Source organism: Peromyscus californicus, unplaced genomic scaffold, assembly GCF_007827085.1.
Source record: "Peromyscus californicus insignis strain IS unplaced genomic scaffold, ASM782708v3 Scaffold_19__1_contigs__length_69161282, whole genome shotgun sequence".
Taxonomy (NCBI): Eukaryota; Metazoa; Chordata; class Mammalia; order Rodentia; family Cricetidae; genus Peromyscus; species Peromyscus californicus.
In genome coordinates, this window is record NW_026294491.1 from 26,770,189 (window position 1) to 26,788,482 (window position 18,294).

An 18,294-nucleotide genomic window follows, 5' to 3' on the forward strand; every position below is an offset into this window, starting at 1 on the left:
TACCACTGTATCTGCACTAGACGTACACTGACACCAACTTCCTTCTTCCATCAAAAGACCATGCAAAGATGGAATCGATATAAGTGTCCACTGAGGGATGAGCCAGTAAACAAAACGAAGAAACCAGGTCGGCCTCACCTTCTTTCTCCAGGTCATGGTGGTGCATGTCTGCAGTCCCTATACTCTGGAGGCTGAGGCAGGAGAGTTTTGAGTTTGATGCTTGCCTGGGCTACATGGTGAGACCTTATTTTGAAAACAAAACAAAACAAAACAACAACAACAACAGCAAAATAAAGCGCACAGGGAAGGATTTTTGGTTGAACTGTATTTCCATGAGATACTTGGGTCAGTCAGATTTATAGAGATAGAATGTAGGATAGTGGTTCCCATAGGGGATGGGGAGTTACTGCTTAACGAGTCAAGAGATTCAGTTTGGGAAGGTGAACAAACTTCTGGAGGGAGTGCTGAGGGCTGCCCAGTAATCGGAATGCACTAAAACCACCGAATCACACAATTAAAACAGTTTAGAATGGCAACTTCTGTGTACACTGGGACACTCACACAAAGAGCACCAAAGCTTCACAGCTTCACAAGAACTAAGAAATGGATTCCTTGGGGGTGGGGAGCAGCAGACAACATTCTGTTTGTCTGTTTGCTTTTTGAGACAGGGTTTCTCTGTGTAGCTTTGCGCCTGTCCTGGAACTCACTCTTTAGCCCAGGCTGGCTTCGAACTCACAGAGATCTGCCTGCCTCTGCCTCCCGGGTGCTGGGATTAAAGGCCTGTGCCACCACCTCCTGGCTGAGACAACATTCTTCTTACTCTTCTTCATTTTCAAAAAAGCTATATAGGGCTAGAGAGACAGCTCAGCAGTTAAAAGCACTGGCTGCTCTTGCAGAGGACCCAGGTTCGGTTCTTAGCACCTACACAGTGGCTCACAACTGTCTGTAACTCCAGGTCCAGGAGATCTGATACCCCATCTGGCCTCCTCATACAATAGGCACTCACATGTGCATGAACTTAACATACTCATTCATATAATACTCAACATAAAAATACCCATTCCCATAAAATAAAAATAAATAAAACCTTAGTATACAAGTTTAAGCAGGGCGTGGTGGCACATGCCTTTAATCGCAACACTTGGGAGGCTCTGAGGCAAGCAGGTCTTTGTGAGTTCCAGGCCAGCCAGAGCTACATAGTGAGACCTAGTCTCAGAAAACAGACAAATAAACATAAAAACAACAACAAAATCTCCAAAGTTTGCTTTTTAATTATTGTGTGTGTGCGCGCGCGCACGTGGGCATGTACCATGGCGTGTTCGGAGGCCGGCCAGGAGAGAGCTTCCAGGGGCTGGCTCTCTCCTGTCTTTCTGGGGCTTGCTCACTTTCCTCTCTTGCTGCCGCTGCTCCGTGCATTTCAGCACAGCTCCTGAGAGCCTCCGAGCCATTCTGTGTCTTCCATCTCCCACCACCACATCCCAGTGCTGGGATTGCCGGATTACAGATCCGTGCTCTCTCACCTGGCTCTCTATCTGGGCTCTGGGATTGAACTCAGGCCGTGATGCTTACGTGGCAAGCACCTTTGGCTGCTGAGCCATTTTGCCAGCCCTGAATTCCTCCCCCCCCCCCCCCCCCCCCCCCCCCCCCCCCCCCCCCCCCCCCCCGGTCAGGCTGAGGCGAGAACATGGGGACTTGTGCATGCTAGACAAGTGATCTGCCACTGAGCTGCACCCTCAGCCTCAGCCTCAGCCTCGAAAGGGTTCTGAGGACTAAAGGCTGACTTAAAACTCCTAAGACAGACAGGACATTGTAGAGAAAATATTTTCTAGGCTGATAAAGAATCTCTAATGTTTGCTACTTTAAATGCTACAGACCAAGACCAGACTTCTCATGCTGAGCTTACTGGAGGACAGAGGGGCAGGGAGGACAGACAGAGGGAGGGAGGGAGGACAGTCTGCATCAAGTGCCTATTCATCATGATCTAGACAAACAGTGGGACACACATCATCTGAGGGCACCGTTAATCTAATATATAATGCTCTGTCTTTATTACACAGATGCAATAAAGAATATTTATCGAGTGCTTACTTGCCACCCAGCACTCTGCCAAGAACAGCAAGAGAAATAAAACTGCACTGGACATAGGCCTTGATGTTATGGAGCTCATGATTTCCATAGGCTTCCTTCAAGAAAAAGATGACAGCAACCTCAACATTCTTTTTTACCAGTAACTGCTTCTCCCTCTCCCTCCCCCTCACACACACACACACGCACACACACACACACACACACACGCACGCACACACACGCACACACACACACACACACGCACACACACACACACACACACACACACACACACACGCACACACACACACACGCACACACGGCCATGAGCTCTGGGATGTAGAGTAGAAGCTGAGGGCTCTGCTCATTGTGAGCTGAACTATTCAAACAGGAAGACCAAGGCTCGTGTAAGATCTACTGTTGTGAAAGGAACCGATGTCAACGGCAGCCAAGAGGGAGTGTCCTCCCCTGAGCCTGATGTCAGAAGAGCTTTCTTGACAGTCTACGGGGAGGTAGAAAAGACATGATTGAAAACTGTTCTATAAACTAGCTAACTAGTGACCTTAGGGAAGACAGGCTTACATAAAAGCCAGACTACTCAGAAAAGAAGGTAAGATTAACAGTAGCGGGTGGAAGCAGAGGCGATTTGTAGGCATTGTAACAATGCATTTAACACCAGGGGTTGTTAACAAGGCCAACTGTCTTTTGAAAGTAAAAGCAATCAACAAAAAGTTTAGAAGAAAACAGTGGATATTTTTATGGCTGAGTGAGATAAGAGTCCTTACATAACACAGCAATGCACAATCTAAACCAAAAACCTCTGAATCAGAGCTCATCAAAACCAAGAAGAAAACTGTAAATGAGAAGATAAAAGGAAATATTTAAAAATCACTTTTTTGATAAAGGACTTATAGCTGGATTGTATAAAGAATCCTTACAACTCAAGAGTCTGGCTGTCCTGGAAATCATACTGTACACCAAGCTGGCCTCAAATTCACAGAGATTCTCCTGCCTCTCCCTCCCAAGTGCCAGGATTAAAGCTGTGTACCACCATGATTGGCCTAGTTTGGGTATCTCTTAAAAAGTTAAAAATATATATGACCCAGCTATCTCCCTCCTAGGAGTCTTTTAAAAAATAAAAACAAAACCCATAGGTCCAGGTACTAGGGAGAAAGCTCAGTGGTTAGGAGCAGTGGCTGCTCTTCTGGAGGACCCAAGTTCAGTTCCCAGCACTCACATGACAATTTACAACCATCTGTAACTCCAGTCCCAGGGGGATCTGATAACCTCTTTTGGCCCCTGCAGGTACCAGGCACACTTGTGTTTTGCAAACATATATGCAAGCAAAACACCCATGCACATAAAATAATAATAAAAAAATTAAAGGATGTCTACAACAACAGAACAGGTCCATTTAAAAACTTGCATGTAAACTCTGAGAACAGCAGTATTCCTAACAGCTACAATGGAAGCAATTTGGTTGTGTGTTTAATGGTGAATGGGTAGAGAAAACATGGATGATGGAATATTCTTTACTACTCAGCAATAAAAAGCAAAAAATGATTAATATGTGCGTCAGCACAGATAAATCTTCAAAGCAGTATGCTAAGTAGAAGAAGCCAGAGGAGAAAGAGAACACTATGGTGTTGTACTTATTATGAAATGCTCAGAAAAGGCAGACTATCTAGAGGGTTGATTTGTGGGAGGAGGGCAGGGATGCGCACCGACTGAAAACTAGCACGAGGGGTCTTTTAGGTGATGGAGATGTTTTCATACAGGATGGCGGCGATGTTGCATAACTGCACATTTACTAAGAACTACTCAACTGTACACCTAAAAAATGATGACTTTTATGGCTTATAAATTATAGCTCAGTAAAGGTTGTTTAAAAAATTAAGATGCAGGTCTGGTGAGATGACTCAGTGGATCAAGAGCCTTACTGGCAAGTTTGATGACCTAGGTTCGATCCTGGACTCCACATGGTGGAAGGAGATCACAGGCTTCTTCCAGTGGTCCTCTGACTTCCACACACACTGTGGAATATGTGCTCTCTCCTCCCCGATAAATAAATTAAAAAAACAAATAAAGTTTTGTCAGGCATGGTGGAGCACACAGGACAGAGACAGGCGGATCTCTGTGAGTCTGAGGCCAGCCTGGTCTACAGAGTGAGTGCCAGGACAGTCAAGGCTACACAGAGAAACCCTGTCTTGAAAAACCAAACAAATGTAGCTGGAGTAGATAAGAACTATGGGAAGGAGAACCTGGCTTCCTCCTGAGTCAGCTGTAGAACCAGACATCCAGCACCGATGGCCAGTGGCCAGGGATGAGCATAAACACCCTCACAGACAAATCCTTTGCCCTGACTTAAATCAGACAGAGCGAATCCATCTGCAGGGAGTGAGTCCGACTGCTCCAGTTTCTCCTGTGGCTCACCGAGAAGAATCGTTTTCGTCCTTATAACATGGCTGTCATCCATCCTGTCATCTAGTCTCGCCTCAGTTTCCTGCTTCATACAGAACCCTCCTTTCATAAGCTCTAGACTTGTCTTCAACTGCAGCCTGCAGCAGGGGAAGTCACATATTTCTGTTACTTTCCAGAGTATCTAATTTTCTTGAAACATCACTTTCTTCATCTCTCCATCTTTCCCTGCTCACAAAATGTCAGTGATTTCCAGTTGTCAAGAGGATAGGCTCCCAGGTTTCTCAGCTACGGACTTACGGTCCTCCACCATCTGCTTCTGTAAATGGGCCTTTCTATTTCCCTAAGAACTTTAGGCTGGAACCTGGTGACGTGGGTTGTTGTGTCTTCCAAACCTTGTGCTTATTCAGATCACAGGGAATAAACAGTGACAATAAGTTGTGAGTGGTGGTTACATGCCCGAAAGCCCAGCACTTGGAGGCTGAGGCAGGAGGATTGAGAGGTCGAGGCCAGTACAGGCTACATAGTTACTTCCTTGTCAAAACCTAAAACCGATGACAATAAACAGGTCATGAGTAGAAAAGTTGTGGAATCTTCTTGGCTTTGGATATTGGTGCTGCCTCTTAAGACACTGCATGACTTCTGGTCAATCGCTAAGGCTCTTAAGAATACATTTTTTTTTTTTTAAAATTTGAACAATGGTTCTGTCTACCAAGTAAGACTGTGATAATCGGGCACACAAGTGGTAAATGTCTAGCACATTGAAAGTGGTCGGTACCACACCTGGCTGTTGCTGTCTTCTCTCCACTGGGACCAGCTCTCCTGCCTCAGAGCACCCTGAAAATGCAGGTCTGTCTCAGGTTCATCTCTACTTGATCAGGAGTACCTTGCAGCTACTGCATCATTTGCAGTGGTGTTGAACTGACCAGAAACACTGACAGACGAGAGCCTCAGCAGCCTGGCAGGCCCACGTCCCTCATCTCATCTATACCAAGCTGCAGCTTCCAAACCTGCATCCTTTCAAGGGACATTTACAACACAGCCAAGCTCATTGGGGCTGGGGTATCACGGGGTGGTAGCTCTGGGACTGGGACCATCTGGGGCATCTGGTGATTCCAGGAACCCTCTCTGAAGAACAGCCTTACGCAATTCCTGGCTTTGCCTTCTCAGACACCATGGGGCTCTCTTGCCCAGTGGTAGCCATTCTCATCCTCTTCACATGTGAACAAGCTGTCTCCACTTCTACCCCTCAACAGTTCTTTCTCCTGGGTCTCATCTGTTCCTTACGTTCCTTTTCCTGGACCTTCCCAAGAAGTCTCGGAAAGTGGTTGGCTCAGAGTTTGACAGAGAGAAGACGAATTAATACTGTATTAATATTAAAAAAAGAGAAAGCAGTAACTGGTAGGTAGTCATTTGTAAACTACTAAGCTCATCACTATACAACTAGTAGTAATGAACTCATTAAACTCTACAAGGGATACTTTCTTCTTTGGGTAGGATCTTGATGGGGAGAAAATGGGATAAAGGCTGGGGTAAAAGAAACCAGGGAGTTTAGGAAACATGTGCTTGGACCTACCACTCAACTTCTGACTTAACTGGCTTGAAGAACTTCTTGGCATTTTATCTTCTTTAAGATTTATTTATTTTTATTTTATGGGCATGAGTGTTGGTGTATATGGCATGTGTTGTGTCTGTGGAGACCAGAAGAGGGCATCAGATCCCCCTGGAGCTGGAGTTGCGGATGGCCGGGAGCCGCCACCATGTGGGTGCTGAGCCTCTCTCCAGCCCTTACATTTTCATGTTAACAAATCCAAAGTGGAATAAAGGAAGCGCTTAGAAACAGATGGAGAGTTCTTCTTAATGGGAAATGGTTCTGGAGGGATGGACTGGTAATATTAGGAGCAAAGGTCCTTTATTAACTCTCATTTTGGCTAATTGCTATGTTCACAACTATTTAATCAACACGAGAGGGCAATCAATTCTAATCTCCTAGCTAAAGCAGGCTAGAAATTCATGCCAAAAGTGAGTTTGCACCCAGATTTCCAATTTCACAGTTTGTCCTTTCACATCAGCTCTTTTTTGCAGGTCTTGGGTCTTAAATTAACTCCTGGACAAGCTGAAACACTGTATGCCTTCAAGGGAGATGTCTCCAACACCTAATTCGTTACTTTCAAATAGAAATTCGGGATAAAATATGAATTAGCCTATCATGATTGATAGCTAACTTAAGGTCAAGCCAATGTCTGTAGCTACCTTTAAAAATAGTTCTGCCCTTGCCGGGCGGTGGTGGCACACACCTTTAATCCCAGCACTCGGGAGGCAGAGCCAGGTGGATCTCTGTGAGTTCGAGGCCAGCCTGGGCTACCAAGCGAGTCCCAGGAAAGGCGCAAAGCTACACAGAGAAACCCTGTCTCGAAAAAAAAAAAAAAAACGAAAAAAAATAGTTCTGCCCTGGCTGGGTACATGGCTCAGTGTGACAGATCTCCTAGCATACAGGAGGCCCCAGGCTAGATCCTCAGCACCCCTAACATCTAACAAACAACAAACATGTAAAAGCTCTCACCAAACAAAGATGAAAAGTCTGTCTACAGAAAACAGTGCTTGCTTTATACAAACATCATGTGTCCAGCAAAGGGCTAAACATCCACCTGGGCACCCGCAATCAATATAATATAATTTTCACAGACACAAGCTGGGTACTGGATGGTGCAGGAGCGCTCTCCAGGGGAGGAAATATTCTCTCACTATCAATTGATGACAAGTCTACCCCTCGGCTAAGAGAACACCTGCTGTGGAAACAGGCTGGACCGAGTTCAGAGGAAGCTAGGCTGGCTCAGAATCCTTTCGGCTTTTCAACATCCAAGGCAAGGAGGAAAAATGTCCTGCTGAGAAGCAGTTAGGAAGCAGTGGTGGTCATGAAAGATTTCTGACATAACAATAAGAAAACTAGGACAAATGCTGGCTCCCTTACTTCTGGCTCTTAAAAGCTGGAATGGTCCTATGGCAAACAGACAGGAAAAGTTCAATTCCCAAGGCCAATGAGGATAGGGACTTTACCTACAGCGACCATGGAAACCACTAGGGAGGCAGCTGAGGCCTTGTCTTGAGCACACCACACCACTTTGGCAATCACTCACGGAACATATTCAGTGCCGGGCTGATGTTCTCATCATGGCCACGTGACTACTGTTGTCCAGCCGGAAAGGTTTGGGGCTTGCAGTGAGAACCCCTGAGTTCTCTGCTCTAGTTCAGGCTCTACTGTGTGTCTTTGTGCCTGAGCAGTTAGCAGTCAAGTCGCTCGCCCAGTCCCCTCCTCCCCCAGTTCTGTCTGCACTTTGTGACCTGTTCTTTCCTGCACCGGCTATAGACCCCGAGCAGGACTGAGTAGAGCTCCCGTGGACCCAAGGTCTCTGATTCCAAAGCTGCTCAGACTCCTCATCTCTTCCTAAATTCTCTAACAACCTTACTATCAATCAGTCTTTTTGCTCCTACTCTTGCTCGTTCCCACGTTCTCTTCCACAATGGGGCCACGACTCTCTTTATGTATATAACCAACCATGTCATTTCTGCCTCAAGCCTTCAGGACCCTCTCATTGTTCTGAGTAATGCCTAGGCTTCTGTGCCTCTCTGACCTCATCTGTCCTTGGTCTGGGATGCTCCAGACACACGATCAAGCTCCTCATATGTTCTAGGTTTGTCTTTACTGCTGATTTTGGACTCAAAGTTTGTGGCCTTGTGTGTTAATCTTCTACCAACTTGGCATAAGCTAGAGTCATCTGAGAAGATGGAACCTCTCCTGAGAAAACCACCTCATTGGATTGGCTGTAGGGAAGTCTGTGGGACATTTTCTTGACTAAAAATTGATAGGAGGCCAGGCGGTGGTGGCGCACGCCTTTAATCCCAGCACTTGGGAGGCAGAGCCAGGCGGATCTCTGTGAGTTCGAGGCCAGCCTGGGCTACCAAGTGAGTTCCAGGAAAGGCGCAAAGCTACAAAGAGAAACCCTGTCTCGAAAAACCAAAAAAAAAAAAAAAAAAAAAAAAAAAAAAATTGATAGGAGAGCCAGACAGTGGTGGACACGCCTTTAATCCTAGCACTCGGGAGGCAGAGGCAGGTGGATCTTCATGAGTTCGAGGCCAGCCTGATGTACAAAATGAGTTCCAGGACAGGCTCCAAAGCTTCAACAGAGAAACTCTGTCTCAAAAGATTAAAAAAAAAAATTGATAGGAGAGGGCCACTGTGGGTGGTGCCATCGCTGGGCTGGTAGTCCTGGGTTGTATAAGAAAGCAGACTGAGCAAGCCATGGAGAGTAGCCAGTAAGCAGCATTCCTCCACGGTCTCTACATCAATTCCTGCCTATAAGTTTCTTGTTGGCTTTCTCTGATGATGAATTATAACCTGTAAGCCCACTAGACCCTTTTCTCTCCAAGTTGCTTTTGGTCATGGTGTTATAGTGACTTTTTTTTTTTAATTGTAGACTGAGTAAGTCCTTAACCCGACTTCTCAAAATCATGTTTCACTGGATTCTGTCCTTGGTCCACCGTTTTCATTCTGTGTAAGACCCTCCTCATGAAATCCCTCCAGCTCTCATGGTTGTAAGTCTAACAGTGTCTGTGATCACCAAACCTGGCTCAAAAATCTGAGGCAGACCTGGATACTGAGTTGCCTTCTCAAATTCAGACATCATAGCCAGGTGATGATGGCGCACGCCTTTAATCCCAGCACTCTGGAGGCAGAAGCAGGAGGATCTCTGTGAGTTCGAGGCCAATCTGGTCTACAGAGCAAATTCCAGGACAGCCAAGGCTACACAGAGAAACCCTGTCTCGAAAACAAACCAACCAATCAACAAAAATAGTTAAACTGAAGACATCTACGACAGAACCCTATCTTCCTATCCAAATTAGTTTCTTTTATACCTCTCGATCCCAGTGCATGGTACTACCTCTGTGTGAACAGGAAATCTGGGCTTACTCTCGTGTTCTTTGTCCACTGTTCACTATTTTTCTCTCTCTGCACCTCAGGTACGAGAGACGCATTCATTGTAACCCTGAGTTACAATGACTGATTCATGACACACTCTCGTTTTGTTGATATCTTTGCAATAGCCAGACGTTCCCATGGTTTCGTTTCTCCCTGCAACCAAGGCGACCAACCTTGCCATCTTTGAAGTGCTTCTTCAGCTGCCTCTGCATGGCGGTCAGCTTCTTGGACTGTACTCCACTGTAGGCCAGCAGCATGCCACCAAACTGCCTCTCAGTGATCCGTCCATCCACCGGGTCATGGCGTTCAAACTAGGGGGAAAGCAGACAGTGTTTCTGGAGTGAAACGGAAGGTGTTTTGACATGGACCGCAGAATGATTAACTGTGTTTGATGAAAGAAATGAATTTGGGCCTCAGTTTCTCCCAGATAAACCATAACTGCTTATATGAAATTATCATGAAAAGAAATCATTACTGAGCTATTAATATGTGTCAATACTAAAAAAACAAACAATAAGACACAGAATAGCCAAAGCTCCTCACCCCTTACAGGTCAGGAGCATCCTTGAGAGGATAGGGCCAATTTTAAAATTCTACAAAAATTCACATTTTTTCTTTCTTTTTTTAAAGATAGGTTTTCATTATGTAGCTCTGGCTGGCCTAGAACTCAGTATGTAGACCAGGCTTGCCTTGAACTCACAGAGATCTGCCTGTCTCTACCCCTTGAGTGCTGGGATTTCATACATTAATAGTAATAACCACTTTCTAAAATTTCTCATGCCCTTGTTTTTCAGGGAAGACTTAAAAACGATTACAAATTTTATCAATTATGCATATGCAAAATCAAGTTTTTGTATGCACTTAGATCTTTAAGGACTTCAAGCAAGAATATTTACAAGTTCTCTGGAAAATAGTAACTGAATATTAGGCTACCAATAAAGCTTAAGAAAAATATGCATTTAAAAAAGATGAATACAGCATAAAATGCCTTCAGTAGACATGCTAACTACAAAGCTACTGAAAAATCATTAAAGATATTTAAATATGCAGATGAAAAGGCTAAGCATTAAGAACCTCTAGCTAATGTAAGGGTTATCAGAAAATTAAGATTTCATTTAAAACTGGGTGGTGGCAGCGCATGCCTTTAATCTCAGCAACATTCAGGACAGCACCCCATCATTTTGAATAAGCTAGAACAGTCAAGGGTGGGGGTGGGGGGACTGAGAGCCACGTTTAAATGAAAGCAAAGCTATTTGCAAAGGAATCACCATCATCAATACTGAGTGACAGTCTCCTTCCCCACTTGGGCACTCGGGATTTTACATCTGCCACTCTATCACTTCTACAGGACCGATTCATTTCTGACAAAACCCAAAGTTTTTGGGATTCGATTTAAGTTTGATTTATGGCTCAATTTACCATCCCAAAACAAAATGGAGGAACTGATAAAAATTCTGCAAGTAGGCAACTTTCTGCACTGTTTAAAGAGGGTGGATCTCTGTTTCCAGCGGGCTTAAAGGCCTGAGTCAGAGTTAGTGGTTCAGAATCCATTTAGAAGTAGATCCTAGGCCAAAGCTATGGCCCCTGTTCTCCAGGGTGGCCTTTAAGGATCTGGACATTCACTCCCCTTTCTGGAATTCCCCATGTCATGGGCAATCTCACACCTTAGCATTTCAGCCCTCTCTGACCAGGCAGACTTGAGGTCGGAATGCTTCCTGTTTGTAAACCTCACAGCAGCTGGCTTGCTTAAAAGGCTCATGAAAGGCCTTCTGTTTTCACCCTCCAGAGGTGCAAGCCCACCTCCGCTGTGTTTCCAGGGCAGGCTCCAGGGGAGATCCTCAAGTAGCAATTTCAATGACCAAAGTAGCATTTTTACTGTATTTGAAGACCCAGACTTGGCTCTTAGTAACATGTTCCATTATTATTAAGCAATTAGAGCTGAAAAGGCTTGAACTCTAATACTTGTCCTTTCGGCATAGTCTGGCCCACCTCACAACTCTGGGCTTTGGCTCTATGATTTGTCTCTGGGCAGCACGTCTCTGTTTAACCTACTAGCCCTTCAGAGTCAAAACTACCTACCTAATGAGTTTTTTCACGCTGCAGGGCATCACGTGTGCCAGGCAAGTGCTCTACCACTGAGCCTCAGCCTGTTGGTTTCTGAGGTCTTAAATATGGCGGCGGCAGCGGTGGCGGCGGGGCTGTGTGCGTGGGTATTTCACACACATACAGCTACGAACAAACAGACACAAACACTCTACTGGCTCAACATTTTAAAGCTGAAGACCTACTGAGTGAAGGTTTGAGAGCTTAAAATGTCAAGATGTTACATGGCTGCAGAGATCATTTGTGCAATTACTTTTTGACGAAGAGTCTCACGCCGCAGCCCAGATTGGCCTTAAACTCATGCTTCTGCTACCCCAGCCCTCCAAGTGAGCTATGCTTGGCTCCCATCTTGCATCTTAAGTCTTGAAAATCCTGCACGTGTGCCCTTGGAGCGCTGTAGGCACGTGATCAATCCTCAAGTCAAGGAAGGGCCTCAAGGAGAGACACGGGTTATTAAAAAATCACCACAATGCAGGAAACGTCTGTGCAATCACTGACTTGCTCTGACGTAGCAAACACAGATGGCAGCCCCTTAAGTTCCACTTAGGTGACACTTAATGAGTTCCATTCTAGTTAGTCCTGTGGCAAAGGACCTGTGTGGCCCGGCATACCACGGTCTGTGCTGCTTTTCTATCTCCAAGGCAGCCGGACCGCCAGCCTAGCACTTTCCCTGGGCAGCCACAGCCACATTCTCTAATGCACACAAGCCTCCTGCTGATCCCCAGAGGGCGCAGGGCAGGCGAGAAAGGGCCAGAGAAGAGAAGCCAGCCAACGCTAGGATTTTTCTTGGCTTTCTAAACACGCAGTACATCATTTGCGCAGTACATCATTGTTCCCATCCCTGCTCCTTGCTGAGAGAAGGAACAGCCTTTCAGAAGGACAGATGGTCTACATATCTGTATGAAATGATCTGAGGAAGACGAAAAGCTGGGGAGAGAAGAAAAGATGTTTTATTACAAGGGCCAAAAAAAAAAGAATGAAAAAAAGGAAGAAGAAACCAGTATCTGAATGTGGGGCGTCATTTAGCAAAGACCTGGGGCATTATAACACTCTGGAAGTATAAAGCTGCATCGTGCTCCTTCATACAGTGACAGCCTGAGGAGACCTGTCCAGACCCCAGGCAAATCCTTCCTTTACTCAAGCATTTCAGAATGACAAACTTCTGGAGAGGCCTGTTCTAGCTTCTGAACTGCACAGTGCGAGACTGCGGTGATCTCAGGCCAGCGGGCTGACACACACGTGCTTTTCAGTGGGACAGCATGGGGCTTCTGCGCCACTATTATACTGTCAGGAGTTTCATACTATCGGGTTCCTGAAAAGGAAATGGATCACAGGCACCATTCTCTATGGGAACCCTCCTCTTCCAGTAAGTGTGCCATATTTTCAAGTTTGAGTTGAAATCTGTTTCTGTAACTGGATGGGCATCTCTAAACATAAAAGCAATCTTCACGGCTCCACTCATGGTTGTCTTCTGGCAAGTTGAGGCCTACAATTTGGAACATAACTCTGTGCTCAGCAAGGGCTAACACAATCCTTTAGGCTCTCACAGATCATGAGAGTACAGAATATTAACTAAACTGCTAGACTGCTTGTCTTTGTGGTGCTGGGTTCTTGTGCATGCTGGGCAATTATTCAATCTCTGAGTGACATGCCCAGCCTAAACAACTATACTTTTCAATTCTAAACCTGAAGACTTCTTACAGTTAAAACTGGTTTAGCTGGAGCCAGAAATAGTGGTGAATACATTTAATTCCAGCATTCAAGATGTGGGCTGGGCATGGTGGTGCATGACTTTAGTCTCAGCACTGGGAAGGCAGAGGCAGGCGGATTTCAAGGCAAGCCTCATCCACATAATGTTCCAGGGCAAAACCTTGTGTGTCATTGTCTACCTAACCCCTGCCCCCGCCCCCCCCCCCCCCCCCCCCCCCCCCCGCCCCGCCAGCTTCCCCACTGGGAAAGGTGGTTTACACCTATAATCCTAGCTACTTGGGAGGCTGAGATGAGAAAATCATTGAGCCCATGAGTTTAAGATCCACCCCAGGGAATCGAAAAGAAAGAAGTTCGGGCTGTGATCAAATCAGTTGACCAAATCACCAGTCCCAGTCACCTAACCAGACCAGGAACGGGGCTAACCTTTCGGTCAGACAGCCCCATGTGGTACACAGACATACATGCAGGCAAAACACCCATACACATACAAAAATAGGAACAGTAATATTTAATATAAAATGTTTGCCCTTCGTTAATGTATGGTAATTTTTGCCCAGTTTGCCCATCTTCTAACTTTGTTTAGCTCTATTTGATGGATGAAAATCTTCATTACAGCTAGATATATAGTTTTTTTTTTAACTAGTTATGCCTAAGACCTCTTTCCTAGTAAGGAAAGAAATGAAATATTCACCAGTAGTTTCTATATTTTCCTTTGATTGAGACAAAGTCTGACTATATTGCCCAAGCTTTCCTTGAACCCTGTGCAGACCATGCCTTGACCTTTTAACCTCCTGCTTTACACCTGGAATGCAGGGATTATAGGTGTGACCCACGAGGCCTGACTCAAGATTTCTGTATCTTAAACAAGGAAACATCACCTAAAATATTAAAAGATAATTAGCAGCGGTGCTTAATGACAGTGATTAACTCCTTAGAAATAAAGAACACATCACACCCCATGATTCTGACGTCACATGGCTAACTAGCATTTGGAACCAGAGGCAAGAGGAGCCAGACTTCCAGGCTAACTTTGGCTACACTGTGAGTTCCAGCCTAGGCTACATAAAAAGACCCTGTCCCAAACAAAAAGCAGATTACCAGCTGCATTTGTTTATAAGTTTGCGGTCTGCTAAGGTTTAGTTGGAATGTCTGGGGATTTGTTTGTTTTGAGACAAGATCTCACTGTGTAGCTCTGGCTGTCTTGGAACTCACTTATGTAGACCAGGCTGACCTCCAACTCACAGAGATCCACCTGCGTGGCCACCATGCCTGGCTAACTGGGGTTTAAATCATAATTTAAACTATGATTTACGTATTGTATGAGCCTAATTAATCAGGCTGCCTCTCCTGAAGGAAGTCTTGGGCGACTTTCAGCCAGTTAACCTGTCTTCTGTTCAAATGTGCATCAAGTGTGGCGTTAGGAGAGATCTGTCTTCAAAGAAAAGGATGCCTGAAGAGCTATGATCTTCAAAGGGAAATTCTGAGATTGCCAGGTCTCAGTCTGCACGCTGTCATGGGCTAAACTGTTACCATAGGCTTAACGCTCAGACCTTCCTCGCCAGATCTGCGCGATTTCCATACACCAACCCTCAAAACATTCGCATTCTGCAACAGCTCTGGTTACCCTTCCTGAAGAACCTGAACAATAAACTGAGGACAGTAACTGCTGTTCAATGTCCCAACCCATGGGTGAAGTAAACGTTTCCACAGGGAACTGCTGAAGAATTTCGGGGGCTTTTCCCTTTAAGGTAACTTTGAGCAAGTAATAGATGTTATATGCAATTTCTGCTTCCAGTAACATGAAAAATCTCTAGCTTTGCATTATATATTCCCGTGAGATCTGTGTCCCAGTGTTATTCAGAGTTCAAGGGCACTTCTCTTTTCATGTGAGATCACAAGAGTTTTGGAAGTAGAAATACTGCTGGGGATAAAAAAAACCCAGAAATGCTCCAATTTCAGGAGATAAGAACCAAGGACTCACAGATTATCCGCTGCAGAGAGGCAGACTGCTCTAGACTGATGCTCCTGTGCTTTCCCGAGTCCACCTCTCTGTAGGGAAAGCTCTGGGATCCACTGTCTAGGCAAAAATACAGCAGGTTCATCCTAGCAATGCTGACAGCCTGTCAATTTCAGGAGAGAGCTGGAGATTTGGCTTGTCCCTTACTTGAACGAAAGAACCAGTACCAGGCATGGTGTACTTAAAGGTGAGGTAGACTGGAAAACAAACAGTAATTAAGATAAGAAATTTCCATTGGGCTTGGCGATTCATAATTGACCGTCTTTCATCCCAGGGAGTAACTGAGACAAAAACAATGCTGGGTGTGTTGGTGCGTGCCTGTCCACCAGGCACTCAGGAGGCCGAGGAAGGAGAATGGAGAGTTGGAGACACGCTCAGTCCACACCGTGAGACCCTGTCCCACCACAGGTGAAAAAGAAAAGTGAAAAAGGAAAAAAACAGAAGAAAAATACAATTATTAACCCACCTCCATGCCCCTAAAAACAAATACTGTTAAGGAGCAACCTTGGGGAAAGGCGGAAGACTTCTTATTGATAAAGGGAGAAAGCCCGTGTAAGTCAGAATACACAGGCTTGCCCAGTGGGGATACATACAGTGAGCTCCAGCGTGATGCGGATTAGCCCCATCTCACAAATGGCCAACTCCTCCAGCTTTGCTGCCCACACGCCTGGTGACTTCTCACAGCAATGAAACAGAAACATGAAAGCTGCCCGGTCGAAGCAGGGAGAACCCAATCATCTTTAGACCTTCCGTTCCAAAGGAGGCGTCCATCAGCTGTGACAGGACTTGGAATAACTTGCAACTCTGGAGGAAGGCTTGTTTTATGCTAAGGACCTGGGTAATTTTTCTTCCTGTCATTTTTTCCTGTCTGGGGCTGTCCCTGCTTCATCTGCTTGTACAAACTCTGTCCTTCCCTGAACTCTATGGCCCTATTAATGATCTCAAATGCACTCAGCTTTCCAGAATCTTCTGAGCTCTGACCGCAGGTAAGGCCTATGAGCTGCGCCCAAACTGTAGCCTTACAGGTTACTAGTGGCCTGGGATAGTTAGGAACGCTGTCCAACACAAAACTGTCAACCTACGGAAAACATTGAGGTATTTTTGCAATTTTTAAAAAAACTTGATTGTGTGTGGTTCCTGAGTGTGAATTCTGTAGATAACAATGTTATGACACAATATCAAGGTGTTGGACATGTCTGCTGATACAACAGAAGAGTATATTCTGCACTGCATTAGGCTTTATTTGTTCATGGTGACTGTATCTCTTATAACATTATATACTGCTTAAAAATTCTTTCGTGTTAATAGTGTGTGTGTGTTGCCGGGTGGTGGTGGCGCACGCCTTTAGTCCCAGCACTTGGGAGGCAGAGCCAGGCGGATCTCTGTGAGTTCGAGGCCAGCCTGGGCTACCAAGTGAGTTCCAGGAAAAGGCGCAAAGCTACACAGAGAAACCCTGTCTTGAAAAACAAAACAAAACAAAACAAAACAAAAAAGTGTGTGTGTGTGTGTGTGTGTGTGTGTGTGTGTGTGTGTGTGTGTGAGAGAGAGAGAGAGAGAGAGAGAGAGAGAGAGGATACATGTGGGGGTCAGAGAATAATCTTGGGTGTCGGTCCTTGTCTTATTGTCCACAGAGTCTCTTGTTCTCTGCGGCATATTCCAGGCGGGCTGGCCCCAGGGCTTCTGGGGACTGGCTTGACTCCACCTTCCATCTGCCTACAGGAGTGCTCCCTACATCGGCATGCTCTGGCTGGCTGGATGTGGGCTCCAGGGACCTGAACTCCGGCCCTTGTGCTTGCAGAGCAAGCATTTTATCTACTGAGTCATCTCCCGGCCCAGTATTATGTGCTTCTTGAAGGAAGAGCCTGTGATTTATATTATTTGCTGTGTCACACACAGTGCTAGGTCACATAGCATAAGCTCATTAAATAGTTTTGGTTGAATGTCTACGCCTTATTTATAAACTTTACCTACCAATTTATCATCGAATGGGCACCCAAGAGGCATTCTGCAGTAGAGACTATGGTAGGCCTAAGGGGTGATGGTATGGCTTCTTTAGAATTGGTATTTATTCCCGAGGATGGGGGGGTGTTCTTGAAGTTGCCCCTAAAGCTTCAAGGAGATGACAAGGTGTGGGCTCTGCTGGTTCGAAAGGACGACTTGCCTTTGCTGGGTCAGCTCACACACAACAAGACAGGAAGAAAGAGTACAAACAGCCCAGAACAGCAACAAGCGTGATGGAGGCTGTAGGCAGGACACAGTGCCAGACTTCGCAAGCCAAAACAATTTGTACTCAGCGTCTGAAGGCAGGCTGGAGTGATAAATTAGGTGAGACTGGCAGGTGCATTTACTCATTAAAGTGAGAACCCGAAGAATCCATCAGCGAAGTTCTGTTTTGTTCTTTCACTTGCTATTACAAAACTCTGCCATGTCATCAATTTTTATAAAATTCAGGCAAGGACAGATGTCTGAAAATCATTAGCGTAACACTGTAGCCCATTAGGAACGTAAGACTATTTTGATCAGGACATAGAAAGACCCACTCATCTGAGTTAGAAAACTGAATCTCGGGGCTGGAGAGATGGCTCAGCAGTGAAGAGCGCTGGCCGCTCTTTCAAAGGTCCGGAGTTCCACTCCCAGCACCCACACGGTGGCTCACAACCATCTATAATGGTGGGATCTGAATGAAGCTTTCTCTGGTGTGCATGCAGACAGAACACTCATACATTAAAAAAAAATACATAAATAAATAAAAGAAAAGAAAAAAGGGAATTGCAGGATCTACCCTCAACTGAAGATATTGGTGGGTGTCCTTTCATTTAGCTGCTGAAACTGGTAACCTCTGGAAAACACTTATGCAGCCCCGTCTTCTCTTTTGGTGTGTGGAAAAACCAGGATATCCACCCCACCTCCCCACCTCCCCGACCCTCCACCCCCACATCCACATCCAAAATACTGCTTGTCTGGGGGCTGGAAATGAATCCAATGTAACATGGATGCAAGA

The 18,294-nt window shown here is 45.5% G+C and overlaps 1 protein-coding gene across 1 annotated transcript in view; it reads right to left on the minus strand.

Moving 5' to 3' along the window:
* Nucleotides 1–18,294, minus strand: part of Micu1 (mitochondrial calcium uptake 1) — a 165,913-nt gene that overhangs the window by 24,539 nt on the left and 123,080 nt on the right. The window contains 1 exon segment of the mRNA XM_052744930.1: nt 9,637–9,774. Coding sequence (XP_052600890.1) covers nt 9,637–9,774 — 138 coding nt within the window.